Below are 18295 nucleotides of genomic sequence, written 5' to 3'. Positions count from 1 at the left end.
ACTGTTTGTGGGAACACATCAAGGTGACTTTTTTGGTCCACACATTGTTTTCCCCTCTTTTTTTATTGTGTAATTGGTTGTGGATCTCTTGTTGAAAGAGCCAAATGATAAACCTGCTGGTAGAAGCAGCATGCCACTGAAGCATTTTCCTTGTTTTGTGACAGCAGCTGGCTTTGTGATGTCCCCCATGGACACAACCTGTTTCATTCTGGCTGGAGACTCAGTTGGAAAGAAAGAAAAAAAACAAGTCTCCCATGAAACAAAATCGGACTATGATTACTCCTCTCGATGTTCCCAGAAGGATGAAGGCATTACAAAGCTGAAAGAGGAGGTTTAGTGAGGAAGGGACTGAGGAGAAAGTGGCAGCACATCTCCCTGCGGCAAGATTTGTTCACTGGCAACAATGAGAGACAGATGGGAGGACGGTGGTGCCTAGCATGAGGAGGAGGAGGAGGGGGTTCACACCTTTGTGAGGCAAAGCAATTGGGAGCGATTAAACCCTCATTCGCTGAAGGGACGATGCAGTCGGAGGAAGGAGCCGGCTCGAACAGCGCCTGCAGCAGTGTTCCTTTTATCTCCACTCCTCATGAAGACCCTGTTAAATGCCATGGGAGTAGTTAAAGTGAAGCACACAGCGTTCTGCTGGGCTGCTTCACTGTTAACGCTCAACATCATGACGGGCAAAGCAAAAGAATTTCCCGGCTCCTCTGCACCACAGTAAAGGATCATATATGCAATAAGAGTGCTGCTTAACCCGTGTAATTAAACTCCTGACCTAGTCGGTTATAACTCGTCCCTTTTTTTCAACCACATGAGCCGGCTCCAACCTTCTTCTGTGCATGTGCGCGTCCTACTTCACTTACCTTTAACCTGTGCCAACCTGCAAACAAATGATGATTGAATGCTTGACGTGCTTCGCCATCTCAGATTTGGCAGATAAGGATGCATCCATTTCCTTTCCCCATCACGAGAGCGTTTCAATACCCAGCGGCACACGGCTGGCTCGGGCCTCTCGGTGTGCTCTTGTAAACTGGCGGCTCATCAGCCTGAGGGCACCTGAACACCGAGGGGCCCGCTCCATCATCGCCAGATACACAATCACAGGTTCCTCGCTGGGTTTATTACGAGTCATTTATCACCTATGCCTGCTTCATGTTTGTCTTTTGTCAGCTTTAAATTCACGCATTTACTCATTTGTCTCTTCACTGCGCTTCTTTTCAGCTTTTCAAACACACCTTTTTATCTCCCTCACTTCTATTCCCCCCCCCCCCTTCGCTAGTGCACCTGGCTCCTGTGGGTACAAAATCTAGTAATCAGGAGCTATTGACAGGCTTTAATGATGCACTGGTGTGTGTGCTTGAAAACATGTCGTTCCTGCACCTTGAGAGAAGAAGCGGCAAAAAATTGAATCAAACCATCAAACCAGTCTTGGTTGTTGTTCTTTTGATTTCTTTGCGCACATACTCGTCTTAATAGATGGATCGTGAATGTGAAGCGGAATTTAAATCCCACCACAGAGACACATTCCCAAAGGCACAAGAGCAGGACAGATCAAAAGGCAAATGAGGAAATCCACACAATCCGCAGCAGCCCCGGTATCATGTGGGGTTTGCCCTCCTGTGCGGATACATGCTGCCAGCACCATGGCAACCAAAGCAATTGATTGGTCGACGTGGCCCGCTGTGCACAGTGCAGATCTTGTTATGTGGGATGTTGGTTTTTTACTTGCTACCCCGGCCCCCTCACAGTGTGCATTAGCCGTGGTTTCCAGGTACCCGGCTGTCATGTACGCTTACCTTCCCTTTGGTTCTGGATGACTTTGAAGGACAGGAGATGGAGCGAGGCAGCGACCGCTGTGACAAAACGTCTCTGAAATGGTGCAGGTGCTGTGAAAGCCTGAAGGTGTTAAACTGAAAATGAGACTCTATTATCACAAGAAGTCATGAAGCCTTTAATAACTGTGATTCTGTTTACAGATATTTCCCACCGACGAGTGTTTCTTCATTTTTCTCCTCTATCCATTATTCCTTCCATTTATTTGTATGCTTGTGAAAGAGATTATATGCCACATGCTCATTGTTAAACACCTAATTAGCAGCGGGAATCAAGCATGACACTGTGACGGCCCAATCTGTTCAATTAACAGATTATACGTTTCTCTACGGGTTGAGGAAAATTCTCTGAATCTGCTGCTTTCATGAAATTCTTTCAGAACCAATGGGAGGGCTTACAGAGTGAAAGGCTTCAGATTAGTCGGGTGAAATGTTGAAACTATAGTTTACCACCAATGATCTGAAACCATTCAAACACGATCAGGAGTTAGTCTCATTGTCGTTTGAAGGTAATTCTTTGTAAATACAAATTTATAAAAAGGCTTTTACTTCTGTGCTGCAAGGAACTCCAAGTTGACTCATTATGACACCGGTTAAATATTAAACCTAGAGCAACACTTCTCCCATTTATATAATGAACAATCCTCAATGAACAGCCTGAACTATGAGCTAAGACTTCTTCACCCCTCTCACATATTGTTTCCACATTTGTCACTTTTATTAGAGACATTTTCTGTAAAGTGCTCGGGGCACTGAAGGTTGACCGGCACTATAATACTGATGCTCATGTGTCCCTTTACCCTGAAAGTAAAACTGACAAATCTGTCGAAATATATATGTTTTTATACCTTCTTGAAAGTGTTGCAGGTGCAAATATGCACTTTTTTTTTTGCCAGAATCTTGCAACCCGTACATGTGCACTGGACACTTGAACTGCATATGATGGTTAAAATCTTACCTCCAGCTCTGGTAGAAAATCTGACAATCCATGATGTCAAAAAAACAAATCCTGTCGTACGTTATGTGTAATTATTTTCACACGTTGTAGCGTGTGCATGCTTGAGATTATAGAGAACAATATTGGTTAAAATTCTCCCCATGTGCGAGATGCTTTATCATTTCAAATTCAGGTAGGATTTTCAAACTCTGGTAGTCTGAGCCCTGCTTCATGTGTGTTTGAAGCTCTATTTATGACTTTATGATCAGGAAACACATTATGGTGTGGGTTTGAATGTTATAGTGACTTTTTTTTAACATGGAAATTGAACAACAGGTTCAAAGGGTAAAAGTCTCATGGAGATTTTTTTTTTTTTTTGGCCAAATCCCCTGTTCCCTCTGAGTTTCTGATGCTGCTGCAGATTGGTACGTTTGGCAAAACATGGGTGTGTTATACGTGGGTACATTACTTTTGGTATAAGTAAGAGTGTAGTACAATGAATCCATCCTAAAATGTTCTTCACTCCTCTGGAATAATTGAAGCCAATAGTCTGTTGTGCTTGTCATCCGTGTTCTTCGTCTTATGAGACGTTTTGCTTTATATAAGAAATGCATGACCCATCTTGACAAATACACAAAGAGTATAAAGTATCCCCGCAAGCCCCACACCTTCATTAAGCATGCAGTAAAAAAAAAAAAAAAAAGCAGAACCCATATGAATATTGAAATGAATAATGTATGTTTTTTGCTTTTGGCTACAGCGAGATCTGAGTCAAACAGGGTTGCTCTCGCTGCAAGTTTCAAGGAACTGCAAATGTCAGTGATGGTTTCTTTCTTTCATTTCAAATGTATGCCATTACTGCATGTTCTGCTTTTTATTCCTAAACAGTGAAATCAAACATGACCAAGCAGAGACAACAGGGACAACAACTTTGATTCAGGGTTATGTAAATATTGTTTTGTGTTCCTCAATACATTCAAACCAATATTCAAGCCCTGACTCTGCAGACACACATTCAATATGTTGAGCTCCCCGAGCTGTCCGGCTTACAGCTCCTCTCAGCAGTCAATGCACCACAACGCTGGCATCCAATCCTTTAATCTAGTTTCATTTTAAATACAATATATACAGTACAACATTTGAAATGATACGTGTAAAAAAATATATGTCATCTTACAATACAGTACCATTTAGAGAACAGAGAAAGTCAAACGGACACAGGAACAACATCTGAACACACTCGCTCCACTGAACGATAAACAGCACGTGTGAACTCCAAACCTGTTGTAAGGTAGTATCGGTACGCTTCTACATACAAACCCAGTACAGTATCATGAGCAGAAGCTGAACAATACGTCATAGATCCTGATGTACAAAAGGAGTTTGTTTAATCCACTGAAAAATGCTTTTTGTTCATGCACTTTGTACATGCTCTGCTGGAAGACAGCTCACATTTCAAATAATTCAGAACCCTACGCTGTTGTATTCACATTCACCACTTGCTTTGAGCTTCATTGATCAGACCCTTACAGCCAATATAATGAAGCTGCCTGCAAGTGATCTACACACCTCTTCAATTATTCTCACAGAGATCTGCCTCTGAAGCATTTAACTCTTACCGAATGGACACCGACTGCAGAACTTACAGCTTCTCTACGGGAGAAAATAACAGATTTTCCTTTAGTATCACGTTAAATGTACAGTACAAATAATGCTGTTCACACTGTTCACTCAAAAGCCCGAGTATGGATTGAGTTTTCTGAACATGCTGCCAAATGCAAAGAATGCTGTGCACAGCAGTTTGCTGACATCCACTTGAAGAATTTATGCAGCTTTTGTTGTTATCCCCTAGATGTAAATCTGTCCATAAATCTGCAACGTGCAGCTAGTTTTGGCTGGCATCTTGTTTCAAATAAAGATCAGACAGCAATTTCTCCTCCAGCTGAAAAAAAAAAAAAAAAAAAAAAATCCGCCTCACAACATGGTTGCTCTGCTTGGGCATGAGGCGTATCAAAGCCATCCATTACACTTGTAAAACAGCTAACTGCCCTGCGGTGACATCATGGGTTTACAGCTCATAAGCAGGTAATACTGGAGCAGAATTGGCACCATGGTGTGCATCGTAAAGAATACCACGCGCGCAGCACAATGTAGATTGTGTTTCCGAGCGTCATCCATTCAGATGAGCTCCCCTCTAAGGAGCTGATCCATGCAGGTCACGGAGACAGTCACCAAAATGAATGGCAACATTTCCGGGCGAATGGCGAGGAAAAACAATAAGCCGTTTTGTGAGGTGGTGGGCATTCTAATTTCATTCAAGATAGCACATGGGGGACCTGCTGAAGACGGATTTCAAAGTTGAGCTACAAGCCAATCTGCGAAAGGCCTCGATCTGTGACACTGAACGAGACCCTGAGGGAAAACGCAGAACAGGTGGCCAACAGCAACAGAGCTTTACAAAACTGTTGCAGCATGCTTAATGACAATCTGCTTCCACCACGTGTTCCTCAAGAACCTCAGTGGTATGTAAACATTTACCTCTTTATTGCATTTAGTGAATCTTGACGACGTTTCAGTGTAGAAACAAATCGGTCACTGAACATTGCTCACCAACGGATCCTTATTACCCGAACATGGGAAATGGAAATTTTCAAAGCACGTCTCAGAAACGCTTTGAGCATCTCGATGGATGCTGATTTAACATGTGCAGCGTTAATTCTCGCAAATGTTTGCTGCCAAACATAAAGCAAGGTGGGGAATTCTTAAAAGGGACTTCAAAGGAAAGCAAAGTTTAATACCCCAAAGCAGCAGACTGAACGAACCAAGAGCAAAGATCAGAGAGAGGCAGCCATGTACTGTAGGAGCAGAAACATTGGGGTTGTGAGAGCGCAACATAAGGGAAAGAACGAATTGAGATCCTATAGCTTCAGGGGAGATGTTGTTTTGCTGGTGTAGAGAGCGAGGCAAACACAGACCAATTTACTCAGGGAAAATTGTGCTGTGGTGAAAAAAAAAAAAAAAAAAAACTAGACCTAAGAGCAGACCTGACCCATTCTTCACTGTTCAATCTAATCTGAGCTCTTAGAGAAGATGGGTGAAAACAAACATTGTTCTCGAGCTGGCAGCCCTGACGAAACATACAGTGCTCATAAGAGAGCTCGGCCCACTCACACAGTGAAGACGATGATTAAACCTGGGACGGAAAATGACAAAGAAAACAAAACAAGCTGTGTGTGATGGGTGAATATTGAAGGCAACAATGACCTCTGATACGTTCTGCTGGGTTTTCAAGGAGGAACATAATTAAGGGGCTAATGGGGGTATGATGGTAAAGAAACCAAGGCTACACACAATAGCAATCATGAATAATAGCTAAAGACACCATGGATTTAATTTGATGGTATTTTCAAGGAGAACCTGTTTTGTCAAAAAATATTCATTCACACTTTTTAATAGCTATTCTTTCCGCTGATTCATAAACAATCAGTGGGTGCAAAAGAGCAAGGAAAGAAGCCGAGATTAAATCAACCAAACAGCAGTTAATGAGGAGTCTACTGTTCCCTCAGTTAGATTTGTCTTCATTTCTGACATGATATCTTCTAACGTCATCAGACTGACGATGGGTGATGTGTTTTAATATTTAGGGTATAGATATAGTGAATTTGAAATTTCTGATGTATGAAACAGTCACATTTAAAATGTGATCATTTCATACAATAAAATAATCCTTCAAACGTCCAAGTCATTGGAGATCAATCTAAAATGACTCTCAGTAATTGTCAACAAACCTCATCAAAAGTCCGATACCAAAAACGTTTCAGTCCATTTCTCAGATAATCTCTGAACTCCATAACTTTGTCTGTGGCCATAAATTAGACATATAAACATGGAGAATCGGACAAGCCAATGAAAAGATGATGCAGAAGAAAAATCAAGAGGGATGTTAAGTAAAATGTCACGGTTTAATAACCAAAGACAATACCGGTCTCCATCCATCGATCCATTTTCTTATCTGAGGTCCTGTTGCAGTGGCAGAAAGTGAACCCAGACTTCTCTCTTAAAATCAACTATCAAAAGCTGAAACTGTTTGATAAGGCCAAAATAAAAGTTTACATTTCTAGCTAATGGCAGCAATAGCTTAGAGGTGGCTGAATGCTATAGCTAGCTAATGTCTACAAGCAGTTTAAAGCGCCTGTAAATGAAATGAATTATGGCGCCCTCTGGGCACAAAGTGAGACAATGTATGTCTTAACTGATATTCTTCACTGTAATAATCTTTGTTTAGGAAAAGTTAAAAGAAAGTCTGTTTCTGCAGTATGTTGTTCACTTCTTGTCTGACACCCTGCAGCAGGAGTTAAAGCAGAATATCCTTTCTTATAGTCTTGTTCGCCTTAATAGATCATGAAGAGGCATCAATATTAAAGTCGGTAAAGTCTAAAGTATTAAACTCTTTACTTTAAGGTTAGCAAGGTAGGGATTAAATGCATATGGTATCAACTGTCTCATTTTGGCTAGGTTATCATTTATGCCATTGTAGCACAACATAAAGGGCAATCTGATTTCAGGTCTAATTTAGTTTTAGGGTTAACATCACATGGTGCTCTGGTAAGACATTACAGCAAAATAATGAAGTTATATGTCACTCACTGAAATGGTATGGACGAGATGGAGGTCTATGATAAAGAATAATAAGCTGTATCAAACTGTGTCTACATCAACACACTTTTCATGAAATCTGTTGACATTAAATTAATTAGCGCCTCATTCTGTATCGAAGGGTGTAAAACACAGCTTAAAAATGTAATATGCAAGGGTACCAACTTCACACCCAGCTCTATTTAGGATAGCTTTTAAAAGTGTAAATAAATAAAAGGCTTGTGGAACATTTAAGAAAAACTACCTTCGTAAATACTCTGAGGTCAGTTAAACAGTCTGTAAGAATGACTGGGGAAGATGCTCCACCAAGGTTACAACTTGTAGGTATAAAAAACTATAGATTGATTTAGCAATCAAAATGAGTATCAATAAATACATACAAAATGAATAAATAAACCTGGAAATACATACATTAGTAAATAAAAAAAACACTTTGCCTCAATGATATTAAAAGTCTTTCTGGATAGTCCTCATTGGCTGGGGGGTTGTGTAGTCCATAAACTTATACTTCTAATAATAAGCCATTCTTTCTGACTGGCTGTCACTACAATGCGCACACACTCAATATCAAAGGCAATTTTGTGGTCTACATCTTGTACCTCAATGTTGCCATTTTTGAATTCCCCTAATGTGATATAAGAGGAACACTGTTTCCCTTTTTTAGTCCCAACTAGCTTCTCTCCTACTTCCAGAGCTCCATGGTGGAGAACGTCATTCTGACGGTCATCCGAACCAGTAGAAATCTTGATTTTATTAATTTTGGTGGATTTGTTAAAGACTATAACAAAGAAGTCTCCGGTGGAAGGAGGCTTCCCCCAAAAGTATTCGTCCACAGAGCTGTAAGCCTTTGTGGCGTCATAGTTTTCGAAGACGTTGATGTTTGTGTAAAGGCTGGCAGGAGGGTTGTCAGGAATGTCGATGGAGTCTTCCTCGAAGTCGTCGTCCTTTAGTTTGTTCTCGGCTCCTTTGTAAGAGGAGTAGTAGCCCATGTGCTGGAACAACGAGGGCTTAAAGCGGATCACGTCCTTCTGAGCCAGCAGACCCCTGAAGTGGATGAGGAGCCAGTCGCAGGGCATCTCCTGGTAGAACATGAGGAGGAAGTGAGCCAGCCGGGGAAGATCTCTGGAGTGGTACAGCTTCCCGATGTAGCCCAGCTTGGAGAACTCCAGCATCACCCAGTAGGAACCGTCTCTGGACGTGATCACCTTCTTAAGCGCCGTCAGGAAGTTCCTGGAGCAGCGCACGTCGTCCTCTAGCATCATGTAGAAGTGAGAGAGGTTTGTGCAGAAGTTCAGGAGGAAAGCGTAGTCAACGTTCTGCTTGGAGCGGAAACGAACCCGGTCCTCCGGGTCGTTGTAGTTCCTCTTTAACCCGTCCAGAGACGGATAATACTCCTCTGGGGCTTGGATCACCAGAAGGCGCCCCGCAATGATGTGATGAGCAAACTTTCTGGTGATTTCCTGCACCAGGTTTTCACACCACACCAGGTCAAAGTCTGCCAGGTGGACCACAACCACAATCTCTTTGAGTTCCTCATAACTGGACTGATCAAAGATGGATTTGATCGTCTCTAGAAGGTAGTTTCCTCTTTTTCTTTTGACTGATGACAGTCCGATGGTGAGATACTCTGCAAACAAAATGACATCTTTTATTTCAATAATGTAAACAAATAAACCTGCAAAATGCAAGTGCTAAGAATAAGATACATGCAAGGACAAGTTTAAAAAACCCATTAATTTTAAATGCAGGATTGTTCCTTTAAAAAAGACGTTCTTGCTGTATGAACATGACTTCCCATGAAGCTAACCTGTTAAATGGTTAGTGTACCTTGAGATGTGGATACTGACAGTGGCAATTTAAAAGTCTGTTGGGGCCCTAGGTGATAATTCATTGGGGGGCCCTCCAACCAGCATTCAACACCACTATATCTGCAAGTGCCCTGACACATACTGCTTTTTTTCCTGTTTCTTTTTTCTCACAAAGACAGATAATTCCTCTTTCACTTTTGTTGGCAAACTTTCACAGCAATAATACATGCAACGCTTAACAGGGCAACAACAAGGAGTGTTTTTAGTTGGCGCCCCCCTTATGTAGGTTCTCCACTGTCAAAATTTGCCCATTCTGAGCCATGCACTGCTTTATTGTAGTTTAAAGTTTGTAAGGCCTCAGGGGCCGCTTATTGGTCTGGGGCCCCAAGCAGTTGCCTGTTGGCAAGCAGCGCCCCCCCAGGGCACTATTTCATAACTTACTAACTTTAAAGCGTTTCTTGAAAGGCGTGATATACAGTAAATCTTTACTATTGTAGCTTTAATTTGTGACAAATCAAAATACAACATAATGCTTTGTGGATAACAACAGGAGACTCTCAACCAGCTCTTACTTACTCAAAAGCAAAAAATAGTGCCTACAATTGGTACCTTTAAAAGCCTAAAAAGCTGCCTTTGCTTTATTCCTTTCTTTCTCAAATATACAACATTCTGTTGCTCCTACAAGCAAAGATAAAATGTCAATCCTTTTGACTCGAACATTAAACTACTTACTCTTGCGATTCAGCGGAGTCCCAGCAAGATATCGATAGGTTACATTAATAGATCCAGAGAAATTACTGAGGTCTCTGAAGGTGTGAACGTATCGTTCTGAGCTCGGTGGGTGAACTGATGTTTCCCTAAGCTGCCTTTTATCCCCTTCCTGTGAAAAAAAAAGAGAAAGAAAAGCACAAGATTACTTCACATTTTTCAGGAACAGAGACAGAAACAGGCTGTCAACTTTTGGTTTCTTAAACTAATCTCTTACATCTTGTAACAACATGAGACAATGTGTGTTTAAAAGTGACTGAACTAACCCTCATCTTGTGGAGACAAAGGGAATATTAAAACCTCTCAAGGCAGTTTGCATAGCTGCAGCAAAAGGACTTAAGAAGAGCACCAGAGAGCTGCAAACACAGTGTACAGTACCGTTTAATAATTTAAAGAACAAACATGGATAATGTACTGCGATCACCAAGTTTGATGGCATCATGAATAAGAAATAAATCTTCTGGATGATTTTCACTTTGGGTCTGCATTATAAAAATTTAAAAAACTGTCCTTTAAAATCAAGCAATATAAACAGGGCAAATGGATAAGTACAAGAACAAATTTGGTTTCAAAGCCTATTTGTCCAAGTGTAGATATTAAAAAGGAAAACAAAGACTAAGTAAGTATTTTATCTTAATTGCTACCTTGGGAAATACAGTGCATAAATGTACTCACCAGCACGTAGCCATCTTCGATGTAGAGGTTCAGGAAGAGGAGGAAGGTGATGAGGAAGCCCAGGAAGGGGATGGTGGAGCGTTTCCTCAGACACCTCATCTTGTCCAGTGATTTCCACACCAGCCTCATGCTGCACGCGCTCTCACTGCGATCTGCATGAGAACAACATGAGAAATGACACGTTAGAGCAGCTTGCTTTGAATGTCGTCAGCTCCAGTCGCTGCATGTGAATAATTTGTCTCCTTTATCAAGCATCAACAGATTGTGGGGGAATTAATTTTAGGACCATACAGCCATGTATGGTGTGATTATCTTCCACTGGGATCATAATTATTCTTCTGCACATTTCTAATGATGTGTGATACAGAGTTTTTTCTTAAATCCTTTTCAGAGAAAGAGCTGGACCGAATGCACATGAGGGAAAAACTAAACACACTGCAGGATATAGAGGATACAAACATGCTCAGTGGAAGATTAGGATGATTTGGTTTGAAGCCTTCACACACCCCACGCCACAGGTATTTTTAGCTAATGGGTGTTGCTATGGCTGGTGCCCAGTTCTCCAATAGTCCTCCAGTCCAAGTTACATTTGTTGCCTATTAAGCTAAGGGCCTTTTTCAACTAGGCCTCTACATCACCTGGTAGACATGACTGAGAAAAAGAGCTACAGTCATGCTAAAGCTAGCTAGCTTATTAGTAAAATAGCACGAGCAGCCATCCCAGCGTGTGACTATTGGGGACAATGTAGTAAACTCCCTCAAATATGTTTTCTCTGAAAAAAAGAACGCTTCATTGTGTTAGAAATTGGAAACTGCCTCCATTATGTTTAATTTCTGAAAACCAAGCCCTAAATTCTCTAAAAGGTAGGGTAACCATACGCCACAATTTGATTGGGACCGTCCTGTTTTTAAGCTTGGTGTCCTGAGCCCCCACAGTTGTCTATAAAACACTTGTGTCCCGCTTTTGAAAGGTCCCTGTCCTGGTTTTAATTAACCAAAATAATACACTGTATGTAATGTCAACCACTGTTGTTGCCAAGGCATTGCTCTTCTATCCAATAGATAAACATAATTAATGCACCACAAGTCAAAGTTCAACACTGATTCATCTGTATATGTGTCAATCAATATCGAGGTTATGAATGTTGCTTCGCTAGCTTAGCTTAAAAACTGAAAAACAAGTAGCAGAGTTTCAGCTTCTTTAAAAAGCACTGGGCGTTGAATTTGCCTCACACTGCAAGTGCACATTTTCAGTCGCCCTCAGTGGAAACGTCAAACATTAAAACGAGCAAACAGGCTGGAAGTAATGCTGCTTCAGTGAGACACAACACAGGTGATAACAAACTTTAACTGGCTGCTTAGGAGGAGACTTAGTGTGACCAGCGCAGATTGATAGGCTACATATGGGTTTGCAATAAATTTAAAGTGTTCTGATTTGGAGGTTTAAAAATGTAAGCTTTGAGGCTAAACACAGGTTATTTAATTGTTTGTGATAAAAAGACCTGTAGTTAAGTCATAAACTTTTTCTACACTGCCATGTGTCCTCTAACACTCAAAACCCTTTTTTTTTTTTTTACTAAACTTCACTGCTTCCAATACGCACTCCTCTCTGTCTGTGTTGGGAAGAAAACATTCTGATGATACGACGGTCAAAAGGAGGCACTTCTGTCAGCTCTCATCACACTCCTTACTCCTCTTTGTTGTGACAATGTGTCTTCTCTATTTGTAGATTATGGGCCATCATCCAATTCAATTTTCAATTCAGTTAACTTTATTTCCAATTTGTGGTCCATGGACGAAAGAGATAAAAGATATAAAAAGGCTGAAGTGGAGAAGAGAAAGACACAAAGGACTATAAAATGGATGATTACTTTCATTTATCTCTTAAACCATCAGTTTCTAATCTAAACTGGTTTGGATTTCTTTATCATTTTTATACTTTTTCAAAAAAATAAAAAGACCCATCAAACACTCCGACAGATATAAGACATGAAGACAACACTTTCATGAAGACGGAGTTGACATTTTGAGATTAATCCTTAAAAAAAAAGCACCCATTCACCATTCCAATTCCAATTCCCATCCCACTCCCCATCCCCAATGTGAACAGCTTAACTTACATGTATATCACAAGGCTTATCCACAACAATGAAAGCTATATCATAACCTGCTTACAGCTATAGAGTTATGCATCTGGCCCATTCATGACAGGATTGGCAACTCTTCATGGCAAGTGCAGCCGAGACTGACAGAGTGTGTGTGTGTGTGTGTGTGTGTGTGTGTGTGTGTGTGTGTGTGTGGAGGGGGGCCTTAATAGCAGCAGCTGAAGCAACAGCCTACAGATGTAACAATGGAGTTGGTCTATTCTTTGCCAGCAATTAGACGTCAGCATGTGCTTTTGTTCCACAGCTGAAAAACCCCAGAGATGCCTAATAGAATACAAACTAGCTCTAAGCTCAGTTCAATGACTATACACACATCGATCACTCGCACCGGCAGTCAGCATCACCTGGGATTCTTACAGTCAATACCTCTTGTGCACGCTTGAAAACTGAAGTTAACGTATTCATCCTGTGCAGCCTGCTCTGTGCAATTTTAACCCCAGTCTGCTTTCGTATGAAACACAAGAATTTTTAATTTTCAAAATGTAGAAGTGCTGTCATACAAGAACGCATCAGATCAGCATCGTTTCAAACCGTTTGCCTACAAGGAGACAGACTGCGGCACATGCAGAGGAAAATCAAGCATCGATTAAAGAGGGTGCAATCAGCTTTCAGCGTGGAGTGAATAGCGCGGACAAAACAAGGCGCACACGGATCCTTTGGAAACCAGTTACAGATAACTTGGCAGCATCAGATCTTTACTTTTGCAAAAGGCTAACTATTTTTTTTTCTCCAACAATCAAGCAATTTTTTTTCGTGGGATCCAGAAGGACAGTTTTTCTGCTTTTTCTTGAACAGGAGTCAATCTTTTGGATTAGGATGTTTCCAATGTCCATCCTGATGAAACGAGACAAAGCTTTATTTTTAATTATTCAGTATGTGCTCAGAGCTCGAAGAGGAGGAGATGCTCATCCTGGTGAACATGCTTGCATGCTTGATGCTTGCATCTCCAGGACACCTAAAACAAGCTTCTGTAGCTTCTATGAGTATTCCTGTATATGGAAAAGGCATACATGGACATATGGATCACCGCATGAGCTCCCTGAGAGCATCCATTAACAAAAGTTGGACATGTGTGTTGTTTTTGTTGTGTTCACCCTTGTGGCATGAATCCATGGTGGAACCGCAGCAGTAAAATGGACTAAGTGTGTTTTAATGGATGTGTCATCCTGGCAGTCACACACTCCCTCAGATGTCCCCGACACCATTTTCAGGGCACAGCACACTTCTAGCAGGCCGGGGCTGTTAAATATCCATTATGCACTCTGTGTGTGTGTGTGTGTGTGTGTGTGTGTGTGAACTGGACCAAACAAACCATAACACTGGCCAGCTCCTCGCTGATACACAGCAGCACGCTGTGCACTTAACTCTCATCAACTGTCACTCCTGCAGGCGTTTCTTTCTGAGAGGTTAAATCCTTTTTGATTGACGTGTGGGAAAGAAATACTGTTCGAACCTCTGCACACAATGTGTTCTGACTTCACAAACTCAAGTTAATTTCCAATGTTTCGGGGGGGGGCCTGCAAACAGGCAGCATTCCTCGAGATTTTTAAGCACAGTTGCTCCTGGAACAGAGAGGATGAAACAACTATCTCAGGAAAGTATCACCTGGTTTTGAAACACCACGGCTATAGTGCCTCGAGGTTTGGAAAATGGCTCTCAGCTGGAAATCTTCTACCCATCAATCGTTGACGTCACAGCCAGCCGAGGGGTTATTATTATGTTGCTGTGCAGAGAGATGACTACACAAAGGGCTGAAAATGAAAAGAAAGAAAAAAACACCAACACTGAAGACATCTACCAAAGGGCTCTCGTAACCTTGAATCATGATGTTACCATTACAGGCCTTCTTATATCAGGAATTCAAAGAGGGCCTAATATACTTTTAGGGATGAACTAAAAGATTATTATCATTTGTAAAATAGTATTTTATATATAAGTCATTCTTAAAGTGTTTGATAAAAGCAAAAAAAACAAATTGTAAAGACTTAACATGTTTTATGTTTGTGATCAGATCTCCTGTTTTGTGGGAGGAGCCACGAGGACAGCCAAGCACACACTCTGTGAAGTATTGGAAAACTAAATGTTGGCTGATTGGTACAGGATCTCACAGATGTACGCCATCTCCACATCTCTATCCATAGCTTCAATTATTTCTTTGTACATTTTAAGTTTGCAAAAAGAGTCCAAAAACTATAGCAACTACTTCCTGCATATTTGTTTCCTCTGAAGTCATGTTTGACTGGACGAAATGTCTTGAATTGGCTGGAATTTCTGGAGATACAGCTCTGAATCTACAGAAAGTAGATAAAATGTTAAATTGCTTTTTTTTTAAGCAATTTAACATTTTCCTGTGCTCCAGGCAAACCTTTGGCAAGCTATCTCTGTCTTCATCGTCAATGTCCTCCCTGCCTCTCTGGCAGCACATATGAGCTGACTGATCCAGGTATTGTCTTCCTCTCCCCTGCCTCACCCCCTCTCCCTCTAATGGTGAAATCTGACAGAGGCAGACTTCAAATGGAAAACAAGGAGCTCCCCAGTGAGGAGGAGGCAATTATGGTCAGGCCTGATGTGCAACCTAATGCCAAGAATTCTATATCACACAAACACACACATACACACAGAACAAGAGCAAAACAAAACAAAGGGCCGTCCATTCCCCCTCCATTCGTAATGGCTTGATTGCTGCCGAGTCGAAGCAGTCCTCCTGCATGCCAACAACACCACTTTTTGTTTTTGAGTGCTGTGAAATGGGAGAGGAAATGGAGGGCAAAAGAGGTATACGGTTGAGCCGAGCTGCACTGACATGCCACGAACATGAGTCGAGCGCCACAGTAATTTCACATCCCACCTTCCCAAGGTTGTTCCTCTAAAGTCATTTTCACAACAGTCAAAGCCCAATGTCAGGACGGCTCTGAGAACACGCTGCTTGCCTGAGGAGAAACACCTGCAAACCTGGATCTGACAAAATCTGAATGGATTACTTTTTCTTTTTCTGCAAAAGAAAATAAATAAATAAAATGTTTTTGTACAGTATCGGCATAATGAATTCAGTCCGTTCAATGCTGGCAGGGAAGTGAGAGTAGCAGAATAATGAAGGTGAGATATGAAAATAAAATGTTTTCCTCTGGGAGTCTCAGGTACACACAACAATGATTCCTTCCATGTGTTATTCAGAAATCAAAATATCCTCTTAACAAACACTTCCTCGCTTGCTTGAATCAACTCTTAACTTTCTATTCAGGGCGCTACATTTTTTAAAAAGTTAAGCTGCATTTTTCCTGTAATCGGAAAAACCTGGACGGGAAACTCATTGTGAATAAGAAAAGGCGAAAAGATTAATAAATTGGAAGCGGAAAGCAATTCTCCCACATTTCATCTTGTTATCTGTTTTACATTATTTCCCCTGGGTATCCTGCACCTTGCAGATATACAGCTCTGCACAAATAATCAATTAAGCCTGCAGATTTGCGGGGATTCAGCAGTTGCTTTGTGTCAGGCCTTCAGCCACTTTCAATGGATTTCCTTCAGTGATAAAAAGCTGAGAGGAACAAAGGCTTCTGTTGATAACAAATGGTGCCACATGCTGGAATAATAAATCCTTTTATTATGAAACGGCTGTTTTGTTAATAATTTAAATTGGTCAAACAGTCTATCAATTACTACATTCTTACAGCCTGACTCATAAAAGAATCTGTCAATCTACAAAGACATTAAGACCCTCGTCAGACATCCACAACACCAGAATCATCTTAATTATCTTCACGCAATGGGGAATCCACGATGAGTTTGTTATCAGTGCATGGTGTGGTGCTAATTCTGCTGTTCAATCCAGCATGTTCATTGTATCATGAACCCCTTTAACAGATTTGTTTTATTGACCTACCCTATTTGTGGTTGATACCCTGCCATCTCCACAAACTCCAGCGGGAGTTTTCAGATTATTTGAGACGCCGCTCTTTTTTTTTTTTTTTTTCTGTTTTTTTTTTTCTTTTCTTGGTTAACATCTGTGAGCTGTCAAGTGGTTGTCTAATCATAAAACGATCCCAGATGTGTTGTGCTTTTTCTGAACTGAGCTCACATCACATTCAGGAGGCCAGACGGTTGCGCCGAGGACCCAAACAGATGTACCATCCAGCGACAGCAGCAGCACCCGCCTCCCCCTCTGTCCCCCAGTTCCGGGCCTGTCAACGCTGTCAGCAGCTTTAGCTCACTCACTCTAATGGAGGGAGGAGGTGTTGCGGAGGTGGCACTAGAGAAGCGTGTGTGTGTGTGTGTGTGTGTTGGTGTGTGGGTTCCCTACGGACACACTGTCTAAGTGCGAAGCTCTTCCCTCTGATGCCGCCACCACTAACCGCCACCGCTACCACTGCCGGGGCCCTCAAGGGACAAAACAATGAGTCCAGTGACTTCCAGCTGTTCTCCCATAAGGCCACAGTGTGCAAGATAAGCCTTGGAGGGTAAAAAAAACAAACCCAAATGGTCTCAGCACAACCAGCCTGTCAGACTCTCTGATACAGGAATATTTCTAAACACCTCCAGCCAGCATGTCTATTCTGGACGGTCCCGGTGTCCTTGCTCACACAGGGAAAGGACAGTGCCTTGTTCTCGTTCCAGGATGTGTTGGTCACATCAACAAAGCTCTTCAATTCATCAGCATTAATACTTTTTTTTCTTTTTTTTTCCAGAGCAACACTGGCAGCTAATGTCGTACAATCTCATGAAATACTGATCACTGTGCCACCCGTTGATGCAACCTTCAAAGCGATGAAGCATCAAAACATTCAGAACAAACGGTTGCGGCCCTTTCATTATTTCAGTACAATCCCGATCATTCAGCACGAGCACTATTGAAATGTGACTATAAATATCTTCCTCCCATCGTTCAATATTTCCCCCACCATTTCATCACGTCTAACTTGGCTTGAGAGGAAAAGGTCTCGCATCTTTCATAGCTACGAATGGACTCGTGCCATCTCTGGACAGCCAATCGTCGAGGCCATCAGGGACAGGGGAAAGGGACATCACATTTATCATGGAGCACAAACTGAGTGCAATCAAAGAGCTTAATGTGCTAATGATGTGGCAACAAATATTCCGCTTGCTTCATCAAAGAGAGCAACCAAGAGTCTGTCGGACTCGCTGCCGTTATGAGCTGCGTGCCCACCGCGAGGCCATGTTGAACAGGGTCAGGTTGAAGCCCTTGGTGCTTTATGCTGCTGTCCCGGCTCTGACGGTTATACTGTCTGAGGAACATGGAGTTGCGGGAGGGCGTTTCTGCACAGAACATTGGCTTGTTGCAGTGCAGGTGTAGTTTTCCAAACCTCAGCAGAAAATAGCTGCATTCTATCAAAAGTACCGATGTGTGACTTTTAGTCTCAGAGGGTTTTTCTCACAGGAGTACAAGGTTCAAACTCAAACTCATTGTTGTCAGTGTTCGGAGCGAAAAGTCATAAAG

The 18295-nt window shown here is 41.8% G+C and overlaps 1 protein-coding gene across 4 annotated transcripts in view; it reads right to left on the bottom strand.

Annotated features, from left to right (window-relative positions):
* Nucleotides 1-7233: 7233 nt before the first annotated feature.
* The window catches only part of mgat4c (mgat4 family member C), a 109252-nt gene continuing 98190 nt past the window's right edge, over nucleotides 7234-18295 (bottom strand). For all 4 annotated transcript variants that reach the window (XM_079345407.1, XM_079345408.1, XM_079345409.1 and 1 more), the window contains 3 exons: nucleotides 10677-10828; nucleotides 9966-10113; nucleotides 7234-9052 (listed from right to left, as the gene is read on the bottom strand). In XM_079345407.1, the coding sequence (XP_079201533.1) occupies nucleotides 7896-9052; nucleotides 9966-10113; nucleotides 10677-10805 (1434 nt within the window). In that variant the 5' untranslated portion in view covers nucleotides 10806-10828 and the 3' untranslated portion in view covers nucleotides 7234-7895. The remainder of the gene's footprint in view (nucleotides 9053-9965; nucleotides 10114-10676; nucleotides 10829-18295) is intronic.

The sequence above is a fragment of the Symphodus melops genome (assembly GCF_947650265.1).
Source record: "Symphodus melops genome assembly, chromosome: 6".
NCBI classification, from domain to species: domain Eukaryota; kingdom Metazoa; phylum Chordata; class Actinopteri; order Labriformes; family Labridae; genus Symphodus; species Symphodus melops.
Note: the sequence above shows the minus strand (reverse complement) of the source record. Positions and strands in the feature narration are given on the sequence as shown.